General features: G+C 46.1%; 1 protein-coding gene across 3 annotated transcripts in view; it reads right to left on the reverse strand.

The window, feature by feature from the left end:
* NAAA (N-acylethanolamine acid amidase) overlaps nt 1-13,387 on the reverse strand; it is a 101,957-nt gene extending 88,570 nt beyond the window's left edge. Inside the window, exon 1 of one of the 3 annotated variants that reach the window (XM_033939596.1) lies at nt 13,172-13,387. In XM_033939596.1, coding sequence (XP_033795487.1) covers nt 13,172-13,359 — 188 coding nt within the window. In that variant the 5' untranslated portion in view covers nt 13,360-13,387. The remainder of the gene's footprint in view (nt 1-13,171) is intronic. The other 2 variants (XM_033939419.1, XM_033939504.1) reach the window with 2 other exon arrangements.
* Between the last annotated feature and the right edge of the window lie 1,624 nt (nt 13,388-15,011).

Raw genomic sequence — 15,011 nt, forward strand, 5'->3', positions numbered from 1 at the left:
ACATGACTCATTAATCCCCAATAGACACTAGAAAAATAATATAGCAAAGAGCCATGAGAGTAACAATAACTCTGGTAGTCCAAACTGGATGTCATTGGAAAAGAACAGACAACAAGTAGCAGTAAGAAAAGCAGCTGAAAGAAGGAAGGTAAAGTGACACAAGTATTTGATCAGAGACCTAGGTTAATTAATCAGTAGTTTGATAAGGCAATATAGAGAACTTCAACAGCGGAGACCACATTTTGTTAAAACGGCCAAGTGCATGAGAGCGTTCAGGAGCTACACGTTCAAATTTAGCTATTAAACATACTGAATTCCACCAGATACCATGTTCCGCTTTAGCTAAATTCTTCCAATTAGATAGGATAATTTTAATAGCTATCAATAGCAACAAATGAAGTAAATTGTTGGCATCATCAGAGAGCCCTAAATGTCCAAGTTCATCCCCGAATATCAGTGTGGAAAAAGTAAGGGGCAATGATATCCATTTCTGAATACAGTTCAAACTCCTCTTACTGACCTACGAGTATATTTGCTCTGCGGCTCCTCAGTATCTCTCCTATCTCATCTCTCCCCCCACCCATACAAAAAGCATCCACAAAATACTCCACAAACACATCTTGCACACTATCCATGCCATTGCCACTTTATAGCGCCCCCTACCAGCCAGCGAGCGCCACTCCTCATCAGTTAGAGCATGGACATGCCACATACTAACTGATTAGCCCAGGTTTAATACAAGAATCCCTACCATCTACAAAATGGGAAAATTAGCACATGGCCATTAATACAGAAAACAGAAAAATCGGTCATTTTACCCCAGTGGTAAAAATGGTATTTAGTGTGCAAGAATGACCTGCGTACAGGCGCATTAAGATTACTTTTAACTTACATTATTCATCATACGAAAATCTACAAATATGCAGCTTTCCCTTATGTGGATTTGAATTACTAGAATTCTTCTGTTTGGTCCAGAGTTGCTTCCTCAGGTTTTCAGCCCATCTGAAACATTCACCATCCCAATTATTCCCATTCATTTATGGAAGAAGAACAAAATCATTGACCTAGGGGCCTAGGGGGTTTCATCCCCTTCAAACCTTCCAGCTAGCACAGTGACAATATTTATTGCGAGGCAGAACCCACAGCTCCCTCAGAATCCAGCCAGTAGATGTCACTCTTCAGTAAAGGCTAAGACTCACTCGCTCCAGGCCCTGAATGCTCTGAGGGCCAGATTCTAAAAATGGCACACAGTGGTGAAGTAAGGGGGGGGGGGGCGGACTGCCCTGTGTGTCATCTCGATGGGGGCACTGGCACCTCTCCACCCCACCAAGCCATGATTGTGCCTGCCCTCACCCCCCCACCCCCACTCCCACCCCCATATCTCTGTAAAATCTTTACCAGTGCTACTACTCTAACCTGTTGCTCACGCAGGCCTGGCTCCCTCTGAAATCACTTCCGGGTTACGGGGCCAAGAAGTGACTTCAGAGGAAAAGCCAGCGTGAGCAGCAGGTGGAGAAGTTGCTCATGCTGGCGAAGATTTAGAGGTATGTAGGTGGGAAAGGACAGCGCGATGGTGGCTTGGAGGCGCAGAAGGAGCGGGTGGTGGGGAAGAGAGGAGGGCAGGGGGCGCCACCGCCCCAGGTGCCTCCCAGCCTCACTACACTACTGATGGCACCTAACCGCGCCTTTTAGGCATCAGTCCGAGTGGTTGACAATCGACCACTAGATGTCCTTTATAGAATCATGCCTAGTGGCGCCTAAGCAAACTTAGGCTTTGCTAGGCATCCTAGAGGTAGGAACTGGCACATTAGGCTAAGTTTTACCTGTCCTAATTTACAGGCGCCTATCTCAGATGTCTAGCCACACCTACATCTACCATGCCGATTTTCCACCCCTAACTATGCCTACTTTTTAGGTTGGCATCAGAGGGTGTCTCGACTTAGGTGTCACTAGGGGCCATGCGGAATTGCACTCATAACTTTTAATTGATTGCTTTTAATTTTCAATTAAAGATCAATGGCATGGTCAATTACCACACCAATTAAGCTTGTTAAATCAATTTGGGTTGCGCATGGAATTAACCCACCACCCCCCTTTTACAAAACCGTAGCACAGTTTTTAGCGCTGGCAATGGCGGTAACAGCTCTGACACTCATAGGAATTATATTGAGCATCGGAGCTGATACCGCCACAGCCGGCACTAAAAATCACACTACGGTTTTGTAAAAATAGGGGGGGGGGGGGTTAGTTAGGCATCCACGATTAGGACACCTAACCTAGGCACAGTTTATAGAACCTGGCCCCAAGTGCTGCTACCATGTTCATCTAACTGGTTCTTTTCAAATTTTTCTTAAATTGAAAAGACCAAAACCAAATTTGTACACAACCCATTTCACCTAATTTTTTTTTTCAGCACAAATTTTAGAAAAATCCAAACCTGACACTGCAAATTCACTTAGGAGCACTTGATTTTAGTACGAACGTTAGAAAATCTGTATGCAATACACACACATTAAATAAGCTGCAAATTCAACCAAGCAACAGTTAAAATATTAAACAGCCTACTGCAAACCTCACAACAGAACCAGTCCTCACAGCCACAACTAGCTAGCAATGATTTTGCTACATATTTTGGCAACAAAATTAAAAAATCTCCATCAAAACCTACAGACAGTCCCATCACAGCTTCCACCAACTAATGAAGGAAACACTCCCTCTCCCCCACCATGCACAGCCACATGGAACTTATTCAACTAGGTCACAGAGGACGCTCTTGAAAAAATCCTGAAAGATCTATGGCCTACAATATGCCCATTCCCTCCTGCTACTGTGGAAAATAATTCCGTGCCATCTGCACTTCAATAAAAATCGGTAGGAGGGATGCCCACTCCCTCCTGCTGCCATGAACACCCCCCCCCCTTAGCAGAACTGACTCCCACCCCACCAGGACCTGCCCGAACCAACCCCTTCTCTCCCTTACCAAAAATCAGCAGGAGGAATGCCCACTGCCTCCTACCACCGGATGCCCTCCTCACTCCCAAACCTCCCCATACCTCTAAATTAGGATGACAGCAGGAGGGATGCCTAGTCCCTCCTGCTTACAGGCCCACCACTCCAAAATGGTGAAACCTCTTAAACAAAATGGCTCCTTTACCATAACCGAAAATAAAAGCAATAAGGTGCATGATCAACACGGTCACGCTGGGATTGCATAGGTCTAAAAGGCGACCAACAGGAGAAACAAAAAACCACAAAGAGAAAGGAAAAAAGCGTGGAAATCATGGCTATAAAATAAATGTTGTGAATATACTTGCCAATAAAATACAACCACCTTAAAAAATAATAGTGAGATACCAAGAAACATAACGTAAGAACCTCAGAACCACACAGATCCCTCCACCTCTCACTCATCAGACACATTACATTTCACATTTAATCTGTTATCTATCTCCTCCCTTTCACTTTATAATCTGTCCACTTCACTCATCTCACATCGAACTCACATATAACATCACATCACTTTTGATTCCTCCTCATTTCATTTGATCTGTGGTTGTTATAATCCATAGCTCCACACGGATCCATTGCCCTTTGACATATTTTACATGGTGTCTCAGTTTGCTACGGGGTTTGATATATTCTCCGATCCCCCTAGCACAGTTCACTGATGTTCTTACATTATGTTTCTTCGCACTAGTTTTGCACCTTACTGCTTTTATTTTTGGTTACGGGAAAGGAGCCATTTTGTTTTACAGGTTTCGCTTAATGTCGGCATTTGATTTCTTTATTTTTATTTCTTTATTCAATTATTTAACCCGTCCTCCCAAAGGAGCCCAGAATGAGTTACAAAGTACATCCACAATATAATCGAGACAGGACAGAGATGACATAATTTACATAATTTGCAATATAGACATGACAGTAAAACATATACACTAAGCAGCATCTGGTGAGATTAGGTGGCGTAGGTGCGTTGATTCTGAATGGCATGTCTGGGTGCATGTCCTTAAGGCGCTGGGTTTGTAAAGAGGAAGGTTTTCACGGCCTTCCTGAAGATCCAAAGTCCATCTAGTGTTCTAACAGATGGGGGGATGGTGTGCCATAGTCTGGGTATGAAATGTGAGTAGGAGCGTTTGCAGGCTGTTTCAGTTTTGAAGGAGCGGCTGGGAGGTATGGTTAGTCATTTTTCTCCTTGGGACCTCAGTGGTCGCTTTGGGAAGTAGATTTGTAGTTTAGTTTTCATGTAGTACGGAATCGTTTCATGGAAGGTTTTGAAAGCGAGGACCAGGGCCTTGAAGGTGCAGTGCTTTTGAATTGGTAGCCAGTGCTTGGAAGCTAATGTGGGGGTAATGTGATCACAGATGCCCATGTTTTTCAGGAGGCATTCTGCACCCTTTGGAGGCAGGAGAGAGTTTTGGTAAGCAGGCCCACTAGTAGTGTGTTGCAATAGTCTATGCGGGATAGTATGAAAGCGTATAGTAGTTGGGCAAATTCGGGTACTGAGAAGTATGCGCATATGGTTTTTAGCTGACAGAGGTAGTAGGAGGATTATACTAGCTTGGATACATGATCTGTCATTGATAAGTTAGAGTTGAGAGTTGCTCCTCGGCTACGGACGTTATCCCTGGGTGTAAGGGTGTTTGTGCCCCAGGAAAAGGATGGATGGGGGTATACGCAATGATCTTTGTGGATCCAGTGAAGTTCTGTCTTGGATTCATTTAACTGTAACTTGTCAGTTTTGGATGGAGGTTGGATTTAATGATGGTGGCTACACCTCTTCCTCTAGTGTCGGTGCATGAGCAAGCCAGTGCTTGGTATCCATACCCAGAGTGATTCCGTCAGTGTATCTGAGCCAGGTTTTGGCGATTAGGAAGATGTCCCAGTTATTGTCTGTGAGAAGATCATTTAGAATGGCATCTTTGTTATTCACAGATCTTGCATGCAAGGGCAAATTTGATGCTTTTTGGTTTGGGTGAAGGGGGGTAGCAGTGGCGTACCTAGGGTATGTGGCACCCGGGGCCCATCATTTTTTGACACCTCCCCCCCATGTAAAAAAATATTTTTTGTAATGACCATGAAACGGAATAAATGGTCAGAATAGAAACAGGCAGTGAAAATGTTCTTATATTCCAAACATAACATAACATAAATTATGTCTGAATTGTCATGACACCAGAAGTACATATGGAGTAGTTGCAGGTGATACTTGGGACAGTTCTGATTGTGTTAGTTCGGTTTTATGTGTTTTTTGAATAGAAGGGTTTTTATTTATTTTTGAAGGTTTTGCAGTCTGTGGTCGAGGTCAATAGGTTGTAGAGTTGGGGGTCGAGTGTTGCAGCTCGAATGGCTAGGAGGTTGTCGAACAGTTTTTTTCTTTTGACGTTTTTGGTTGGAGGGTGTGTGAATGGTGCGTGAGCTCTCCTATGTCTGTTTGAAGTGGATTGAATTATTTAGCTGAAGAAATTAGTTACCCCCCCATTCCACACATATTAATTCTCTTCCATTTTTGTTCCCATTATAAAAAACGCTGATAAGTTCCCAGAAAAAAAATACATTAAAATAAGAAGTGAAAACAAAGGCCCCTACAGATGAGAACATAACATAAGAATAGCCTAACTGGGTCAGACCAATGGGTCATCATGCTCAGTAGCCCATTCTCATGATAGCCAATCCAGGACACTAATACCTGGTCAAAACCCAAAGAGTAGCAACATTCCATGCTATCGATCCAGGGCAAGCAGACACTTCCCCCATGTCTTAATAACAGATTATGGACTTTCCTCCAGGAATTTGTCCAAATCTTTCTTAAAACCAACTACACTATCTGCTTTTACCATAACTTCTGGCCACTTCATTTTTAAGTTTAGATCTTTCCTTTCAAACAGAAACTTTGCTAGATGTCAAATACAGCACAAGGTAACTTCACATGGACTTAGCTGTGCAGGAAATGTGAATCTCCTCATACACCCACCATATAGTGCAAAAATGTGCAAAGGTCTGTTTTTTTCTTTCGATCACTACATAGCCTAATGCCACACAAGCAGCGCTGTTACAAACATATTCTGTAGGTCAATGCTAAGGATAACAAAGTTTCCTTCCTTGGACCAGAAGGAGATACTGATAAACCACTGGAAGAGATCCCAAAACAACACCCAAAGACCCACTCAGTGTGTGAACCAGTTGAGTGGAGTGGACTAACTGGGAGGTGGAAATGGGCCCGGAGTTTTCTCAGCAGAATTTCCCAGACCACCTCTTCCTCTCAACACATTGACACGCTGCTGCCACCGCCACCACTAGGAACACCTCACTGGGTATGCCAGCTATGCTATAAACTTTATAAAACACATTATTATATTTTCTTATAAAGCACATATTTTAACTGAACTCTCTGACATCCTCAGCCTTTCCATTCACAAAAATAGAAGGAAGAAAAGTTCCCATTTCCTGCAGTCTCATGTCCCCGGCCTATACAATATTTTTTTTCTGCAGACCCTTCAAAAGTCTGACCAAATCCTCGTTTGACTTGCATTATAAAGTACTGAGGATGCCATCTCTCCCCAATCCCAGGTCCTAAAGTCTAAGACAGTAACGCAAACTAATGCTGCCAGATTCAGGAAAAAAAATTTCGATTCGATTCAGCCTATTGAATTGGTTTTTCAATTCGATTTTCCTGCCCAGTAGGGTGATTTTTTTCAAAACTCCTGGTGGGTTTTATAGCTTTTTCACCCCCTTTGGCTTCTCCTAACCACACTGGCGCTGTGGTGTAAATAAAATAAAGAAACAAAAAGGACTTTCCCTCTCTCTGTTAAATCCTAGCTCACGTTTGCAGTCCAACACCAGCTCTGGCAGGATACACATTTCAAATCTGACATATTATAATCACAAAACAGAAAATAAAATTAATTTTTCTACCTTTTGTTGTCTGGTTATATTTCAAATCTGGTTTTCTTCTGATAACTTGCTTGCCAGGGTCTCCTTCTTTCTTCATGCTAACCATCCATCTGCCAACTCTGTCCTCCCTTTCCATTTCCCTTCCCTCCCCTCCCCAGGAAGTCTGGTATCTTTCCTTTTTTTCATCTCCCTCCACAGATCCACCTTTTCTTAACTACCCTTTCATCCAGCATCTCTCCCTCCTTTCTTTTCCCAATTACCCTCCTATCCAGTATATCTATCCCTCCTCCACACCATCCCTTGTGTCCAATTTCTCTCCCTTTCTGTTCCTTCCCTCCCTAAATCCCATGGTCCATCATCTCTCCCCCTCTCCTCTATTTTCAGACCCATTATTTCTTCCCCCCCCCCAAAGTTTGGCATATGCACATCTCTTTGAACACCCCCTTCCCTCCGTGTATTTCTAAACCAGGGTCCCCCCCAAAGGCCTGTCCCACCTCCTTGTAGGCCTGTCCCCCCCTTGAAGGTCTGCACCCCCCTAAGGCCTGCACCCCCCCGAAGGCCTGTCCCACCCCCTTGTAGCCTGTCCCACCCCCTTGTAGGCCTGTCCCCCCCTTGAAGGCCTGCACCCCCCGAAGGCCTGCACCCCCCTTGAAGGCCTGTCCCACCCCCTTGTAGGCCTGTCCCCCCCTTGAAGGTCTGCACCCCCCTAAGGCCTGCACCCCCCCGAAGGCCTGTCCCACCCCCTTGTAGCCTGTCCCCCCCTTGAAGGCCTGTCCCCCCTTGAAGGTCTGCACCCCCCCGAAGGCCTGCACCCCCCTTGAAGGCCTGTCCCCCCCTTGAAGGCCTGCACCCCCCCGAAGGCCTGTCCCCCCCCTTGAAGGCCTGTCCCACCCCCTTGTAGGCCTGTCCCCCCCTTGAAGGCCTGCCTGCCTTTCCCCCCCTTGAAGGCCTGCGCCCCCTTGAAGGTCTGCACCCCCCACGAAGGCCTGTCCCCCCCTTGAAGGCCTGCCTGCCTTTCCCCCCCTTGAAGGCCTTTTATCCCCCCCTTGAAGGCCTGCCTGTCCCCCCCCTTGAAGGCCTGCCTGTCACCCCCCCTCCCCCTTGAAAGCCTGCCTGCCTGCCCGCCCGCCCCACCCTGAAGGCCTGATGCCCCGCCCCACCCCGAAGCACCGCTCACCCCACTGACCTTCCTGCACCACCTGTGAAGCAGCCCGTAGCAGGATCGCGACGTCAGCGATCCCTGCGCTGCTTAGGCGCTGTTTCCTGTGCCGCGGTCCCGCCCCTCCTCTGATGTCAGAGGAGGGGCGGGACCGCGGCGCAGGAAGCAGCGCCCAAGCAGCTCAGGGATCGCTGACGTTGCGATCCTGCTGCAGGCTGCTTCACAGGTGGTGCAGGAAGGTCAGTGGGGCGAGCGGTCCTTTGGGGGTGGGGGGGACTGAATGGCAAGGCCGGGAGCACCCCTTCAGGGCTGGCACCCGGGGCGGACCTCACCCCCCGCCCCTCCCTTGGTACGCCACTGGGGGGTAGTAGGTATAGGCCTAAGTTGGTGGTGTCTGTGTGCTAGGGGGTTTGCTGCCGGGGAGGTAACTAAGGTCACCATATCTGCCCTGACCTGTTATAACTGGAGGGATACAAGTTGGCAAGGAGAGTTGCTGCCCAGCCACAAGAGAGTAGAATTCAGGACATTGGTGTTAAAAGGTAGTGTAGAGATGAAGGACTATAGCAGAAAGGTTTGGATTACAGAACCCCTGGTTTGAATCTCCTTTAAATGCTCCTAGAGCTCTGGGGATAGGAGAGGGGTGGGAGCTAGCTTGGGAGTACAGGTCAGTGTATTGATGTTCAGTTTACTATATCTGTTGACTCTGTATTGTGAATGATTGTTGTTGTTTCTTGAAAATTTCAGTACACAGATTTCTTAAAAAAACAAAAATGCTCCTAAAGCTATACCAGTTGTATCTCTTATAATATAACCAGGTGTACTTCTAATACTTGCTTCAAAGTTAATTCAATAACAGTGCAAGCTCTATATGATTATAGGATCTATAATAGATTCTGTAGTAACAGATAACTTTAAAATATTATACTTCAAGCAGTCCTTTCTAGCAGTCACTACTGTGGTAGAATTAAGGTCTTTAAAAAGCCATCTCTTTTCTACAGTTGTATCATATACTTGCTCATCTCTTGGTCCACACAAAAGGCCCTTTGGCGTGGTCCACCAGCGGGAGAGGCCTGACTTCTGGGAAGCCCTATAAAGGGCCAAAGAAGGCAGAAGCTTGCCAGCGAGGGAGGTGGGAGAGGCTTCCTGGCAGGAGTAGAGCTCCAGTGAGGCATAGGGGATGATGTTGTTGCTCCTCTTTCCCCCACACCGTATGTAGCTGGAGAGCGGCGGTTGGTCTGGGCCCTATAAAGGGCTGAAAAAGGCAGGAGCTTGCCAGCGAGGGAGATGGGTGGGGCTTCCCACCAGGAGTAGAGATCTGATGCGGTGTGAGGATGGTGTTGCTGCTCTTCTTTCCTCCACATTGTGTGAATGTGTTAGTTCACTATAATTGTTCTAATGCATGGCTTATTACACTGACTTCAAAATAACACCTTCCCCACCACCAGCAAAACAGGTAAGGAAATGTAATGTAATGTAATGTAATTTATTTCTTATATACCGCTACATCCGTTAGGTTCTAAGCGGTTTACAGAAAATATACATTAAGATTAGAAATAAGAAAGGTACTTGGAAAATTCCCTTACTGTCCCGAAGGCTCACAATCTAACTAAAGTACCTGGAGGGTAATAGAGAAGTGAAAAGTAGAGTTAGAGGAAAAATAAAAATAAAATAAACATTTTAACAAGACAGCATTGATCTAAATACTTTGGAAGGTAGAAGAGAGGAGAGAAAGGAATAGAAGCAGAAGGGGGAGCCGTTGAACAGTAGAATTCTGCAGCATCCACTATCTCCTCCTCTCCCTATTGGCTAAGGCTCTTAACATTTGCATATCTTCTTCCCATTGGCTAAGGCTCTTTGCCTGCATTGTGATGTCATAGAGCTTTATGGTTATAGAAACCTAGAAACATGATGGCAGATGAAGGCCAAATGGTCCATGTAATCTAATGTAATGTAATTTATTTCTTATATACCGCTACATCCGTTAGGTTCTAAGCGGTTTACAGAAAATATACATTAAGATTAGAAATAAGAAAGGTACTTGGAAAATTCCCTTACTGTCCCGAAGGCTCACAATCTAACTAAAGTACCTGGAGGGTAATAGAGAAGTGAAAAGTAGAGTTAGAGGAAAAATAAAAATAAAATAAACATTTTAACAAGACAGCATTGAAGAGAGGAGAGAAAGGAATAGAAGCAGAAGGGGGAGCCGTTGAACAGTAGAATTCTGGAGAAATTTAAATGATAGAAATAGAACAAAACAAAGACAAAAGACAAAACAATAGATAAGATTAAAGATAAATCATAAGCTGGAAAGAAAAATAAAATAAAACTTTGTCTTCAATCCACGGTTTCAGCGTCAGTGATGAAGTGGAGCAAGTAAGTTTAGGAGGAGCGATTGATGTTTCCAGAAATGTAGAAAATATTTAGGGACTAATTCTGTAATAAGAAGCCAAGCTATTCCTCAATGCTGACCATTCAGCTAGCCAAAAGCGTAGTACGTTTCTCCCCTAAAAGTTTAATCCTTTCGGCCCTAAAGTAAAGCCAAAACGAATGCTGCTCACCTACACATAAACCGTTTCCATGAGTAGCACTCCAGCTTTCTCCCCGATACTGAAAACTGGATGCGCTAAAACCATTGTTTAAATCCGGTGGGTCGTTGTGGGGCCAGCCATTTCAAACCAGCAATTGATATTGAAGTGATTTTGCATGCAAATGAGTTTCACTGAGATCTGCCAGAATCCCATCCAATCAGTCATTAGGAAATTGACTGACACCTGCGCAGAGCCAGCAGGGGAAATTCAAACAGCTGAATGGCAGAAGCCCCGAAGCAGCCTCTGCTCAGCTGCTTGGGGCATGAAGACATTTCTTTTTTAATTGGGCACATATATTGTGCATGTGTTACACACACAGGATATCTGACCACTCCACCACACACACAAACAGCCCCGAACTTAAAAACATATATTTTTTAAAATTGGCAGGAGGGAAACCTCCTCCCCCCACCTTTAAATTACAGAGCAGTAGGAGAGATGCCCACTCCCTCATGTCTTGGCCACCCACCCCTATACCTGTGCCTTATAGAAAGAAAACAGCACGAAGGATGCCCAATGCCGCCTGCTGGCTGGCCCACCTCTTTAAAATGGCAGGTCTTCCCCTTCCCAGTGCATCCTTGAATGAACAGGGAGGAGCTTATGGCCCTGACTGGTTCAAATGCCTAAGCGAAGGGGTCTTAGGTGTCTGAGCCAATCAGGGCCTTGCTCCTCCTAGTGCATCCCAAATGCACCTGGCAGGGGCCTAAGGTCCTGATTGGCTCAGATGCTTAAGGCCTCTCCCAGGGGGCATCTGCCAGTCAGGGCCTTAGGCCCCCTATCTGGTATAGCCTGGGATGTACAGGGAGGAATCTAAGGCTCTGTTTGGCTTAGACAACTAAGGCCTCTTCCCTTAAGCATTTGAAGCAATCTGGACCTTAAATCCCTCCCTGTGCATCCCAGGATGCACTGGAAAGGCCTGCCATTTTGGAGAAGCAAGCCTGCCAGTAGGAGGAACTTGGCATCCTTCCTGTTGTTTTCTTCATATAAGGAATGGGGGGGGGAGCCAGGGGCTCAAGTGGCTGAGGCAGGAGGGAGTGGGCACCCCTCCTGCTGATTTTTTTTTTTTTTTTTTTTTTTAAGTACAGGGGTGAGGAAGGGAGGGTCCTGGCATGGGGGTTTTGCAGCACAGGGGGGTTGGTTCTTCGGTTTGGGGGGGCTGTAGGGGGCCACCTGGTAGCAGGAAAGAACATTGGCCATCCCTCCTGTCACTCTGTAATTTAAAGGTGGGGGGTCTGGGTGGCCAAGGCAGGAGGGGGTGGGCATCACTCCTGCTGACGATCTTCACGGGGGGGGGGGGGGGGGTTTAGGTGGCCGTGATCTTCATGAGGAGAGGAGTCTTGGTTTCCGAGGCATCTATTAGGGTATTTGATTTAATATTAATGGCCTCATTTTAATACTAATGACGGCAGCGTCAGAGACTGCAATGAATGCACAGAAAAGCCAGTGATGAGCCATTGTTAACATCGGTTGGTAAAATAAGGTTGATGCTAAACCAGTTCAGCCAGTGGCATAGTAAGGGGGCAGGGGAGCAGTACACCCCGCGTGCCACCACCCTTCCTCCGCTCCCCCCCCCCGCTTCCCACTCCCACTCACCTTCACTTCTCCCCACCACTGTACCTCTGACTCTTCAAAGGTGCGAACAGCAACTCCAGCCTCTTGCTCCTGCCAGCATCAGCTCTCCCTCTGACATCAATTCCGGGTCCTGCGCATAGGACGAGATGTCAGAGGGTGAGCCAACGCTGATAGCCAGTTTGTAATGCTGCTCACGCCAGGAAAGTTAAAAGAGGTACAGAGTAGGGGTGAGCAGGCGTGTTGGGGGGGGGGGGGTAGGATCCACCACCCCGGGTGCCTCTCACCCTCAATATGCCACTGGGTTTAGCTGGTTTAGAGAGGATCGTTAGACGCATGGTGAGTTTAGTGCATCCGGGCCTGAGTCACGTCATGGGCCATCAGCAGCTCTTGAGTGACAAGTGACAGGTCAAAAACCGGCAGCTTCAAGCCAGCAATCTGCTCCGCAAAAACAGGTGACTCCTAGAAACTGAAATAATACCAAAGCCGGGGAGAGATGCAGAAAGAAGGCTGAAACACGAATTTATAGATATTCTGATTCCGCAAGGGATTCTACAGCAATCTCGATCCGAAAACTTATACACAAATACAGTAAATCAGAACGTCGCTTATTATGCAGCGCAGTGGAGGGATATGACCATATATCTCTAGTTAGCTTAGCTTTACCCCGGGACAGTGATAGGTTGGCCCCTCCTTCACTTCCACTTCCTCCAACGCCCCGTGACTGCAAAGATGCAACCTTTCTCCTAGTCCCCTCCCAAAATAGGCCAAAGTCAGCTCGAAAAAGCGGACTTCTATAACTTTAGACGAGATCCGATTGTACTGTTGCTTCTCCATTGCCTGCAGAGTTATTTATTGATTTTAATTTAACTGCACACAATGACAAAACCCTTTGCAGTTTCTGTCTTTGTTTTCCCGCAGAGCCCTCGGAGTCGTCGCGCGCTTCTCACTGGCCGTCACTCACCGGATGATTGTGTCCATGCACTCCCTGAGGTAAGCGGGGTCGTGCAGGGACAGCGCGTGCTCCCAGCGAAACCGGGGGTTCCTGTCCAGGTTCACGCGCACGAGAGGCGGAGCCGAATCCTGCCCGCAGCAGCAGCAGCCCAGGCAGAAGAGGAGGAGCGGTAGCATAATTCTCGTGAGGGATCCCATCGCGACCTGCGGCAGCACACACTGAATGTGTGTGGCTCTGCACCCGTGCATATGAGGCAATTCTGCAGTCAAAGGCGGAGCCCTAAATATTTCCGAACATATTTAACTTTTTTTAAAAAAAAATTTTTACCGAATGGTTATGTAAGCGTATAAGACGGTCGAAGACCACACTGAGAACGCCTTCTTTACCAATCTTGCTCCACCTCCTGGAGATCAAAGCATATCCATCTCTTCTTAGTTCTTCACAAAAAAAAAAAAAATGCCGACGTTAGGACGAATAGTGTGTTATGAGCTGTTCCTCAAACTTGACTTTTTAAATCGAGCTACCTGCTTCAGTCATATTTTCCAGCAGCAAATTCCAGGGCTATATTATTATTAATAATAATAATAATAACTTTATTCTTCTATACAGCCACAATCTTGCGACTTCTAGGCGGTTTACAGTCAAGAGAGCTGGACATTCAGCCAGTTACAATATGCAGATAGAGGAAATACAGAGTACAGAAACTTTAAGAAAGCAAAAAAAATAGAATATACAGTTTGCTAAGAAATTTCCGAGAGGACCTGTTTGAGAGAGGTCGCGAATTACAAATAATACAGCGAAAATTACAAAAATATTGTGCCGAGTGAAAAAGTTATTTAACACCAAGAAACAGTACTAATCCATCAGCCCACTTTATTATGGATAACCAGATCATGTCACGATCTGGTTATCCATAATAAACCAGGGTTAAAAGTGTAAGGGGCTCCTTTTACGAAGCCGCATTTGTGGCTTTATCGCACGCGACGTTTTATCACGCGCTAACCCCTGCGTTAGCCGAAAAACTACCGCCTGCTCAAGAGGAGGCGATAGCAGCTAGTGCGGCTGGCAGTTTAGCGTGCGTTAAACCGCTAATGCGGCTTCGTAAAAGGAGCCCTAAAAGTTACTTAGTGTGAGAAACAGGGTTTAAAGGAGATTTTGAAGGGTTTTTGAAGTAGAGAGGATCTGGAATGTTAAGACCTGAGGGTTTTTTTCCTATTTTGAGAAGTTTGGTTTGTGTATTTTTTTTTGTATTGGTGCAATTTTGGTATTCTGTTGCTGATCTCCTGCGCAAGTTTGCTGTCCTAGTGCAGAGATCAGCATCAGCTGCTTAAACATTCTGTCAGATTTGACAGCTGGGAGGGTAACTTGGATCTGTGTGCAGGTAGTTTGGTTTGTGCCTTGTGAGAAGGTAATTATAGCTGGTTTTATTGAATTTTGAATAGGAATTGGAGGTTTTGGTTAAAGTTGAGATTTGATATATAGATTCTGGTATTTATCCAAGGGTGAAAACATTTCTTTCTAGCTAATGTGAAGAATTGTTTTATCTGTGAAGTTATATAATGCTAGAAATACCATATTTTCACTCATATACCGCGCACCCAGGTATAGCGCACGGGAAACTGTAATTTATGTCAATAAATTTTTATATACCGCGCATGCCGCCCCAACTCTCCCGTCGCCGCCCGACTTTCCTTTCGCCCGCCCCGACTCTCCTCTCCCCCTTGAAGTCCTGTCCCCACCCTGAAAGCCTGATGCCCCCCTGACGTCCGATTCACCCCCCCGCAGGACCGCTCGCACCCCCACCCCAAAGGACCGCTCGCACGCACTCGTACCCCCACCCCGAAGGACT

The sequence above is a fragment of the Geotrypetes seraphini genome, chromosome 1 (assembly GCF_902459505.1).
Source record: "Geotrypetes seraphini chromosome 1, aGeoSer1.1, whole genome shotgun sequence".
In the NCBI taxonomy this organism is placed as follows: Eukaryota; Metazoa; Chordata; class Amphibia; order Gymnophiona; family Dermophiidae; genus Geotrypetes; species Geotrypetes seraphini.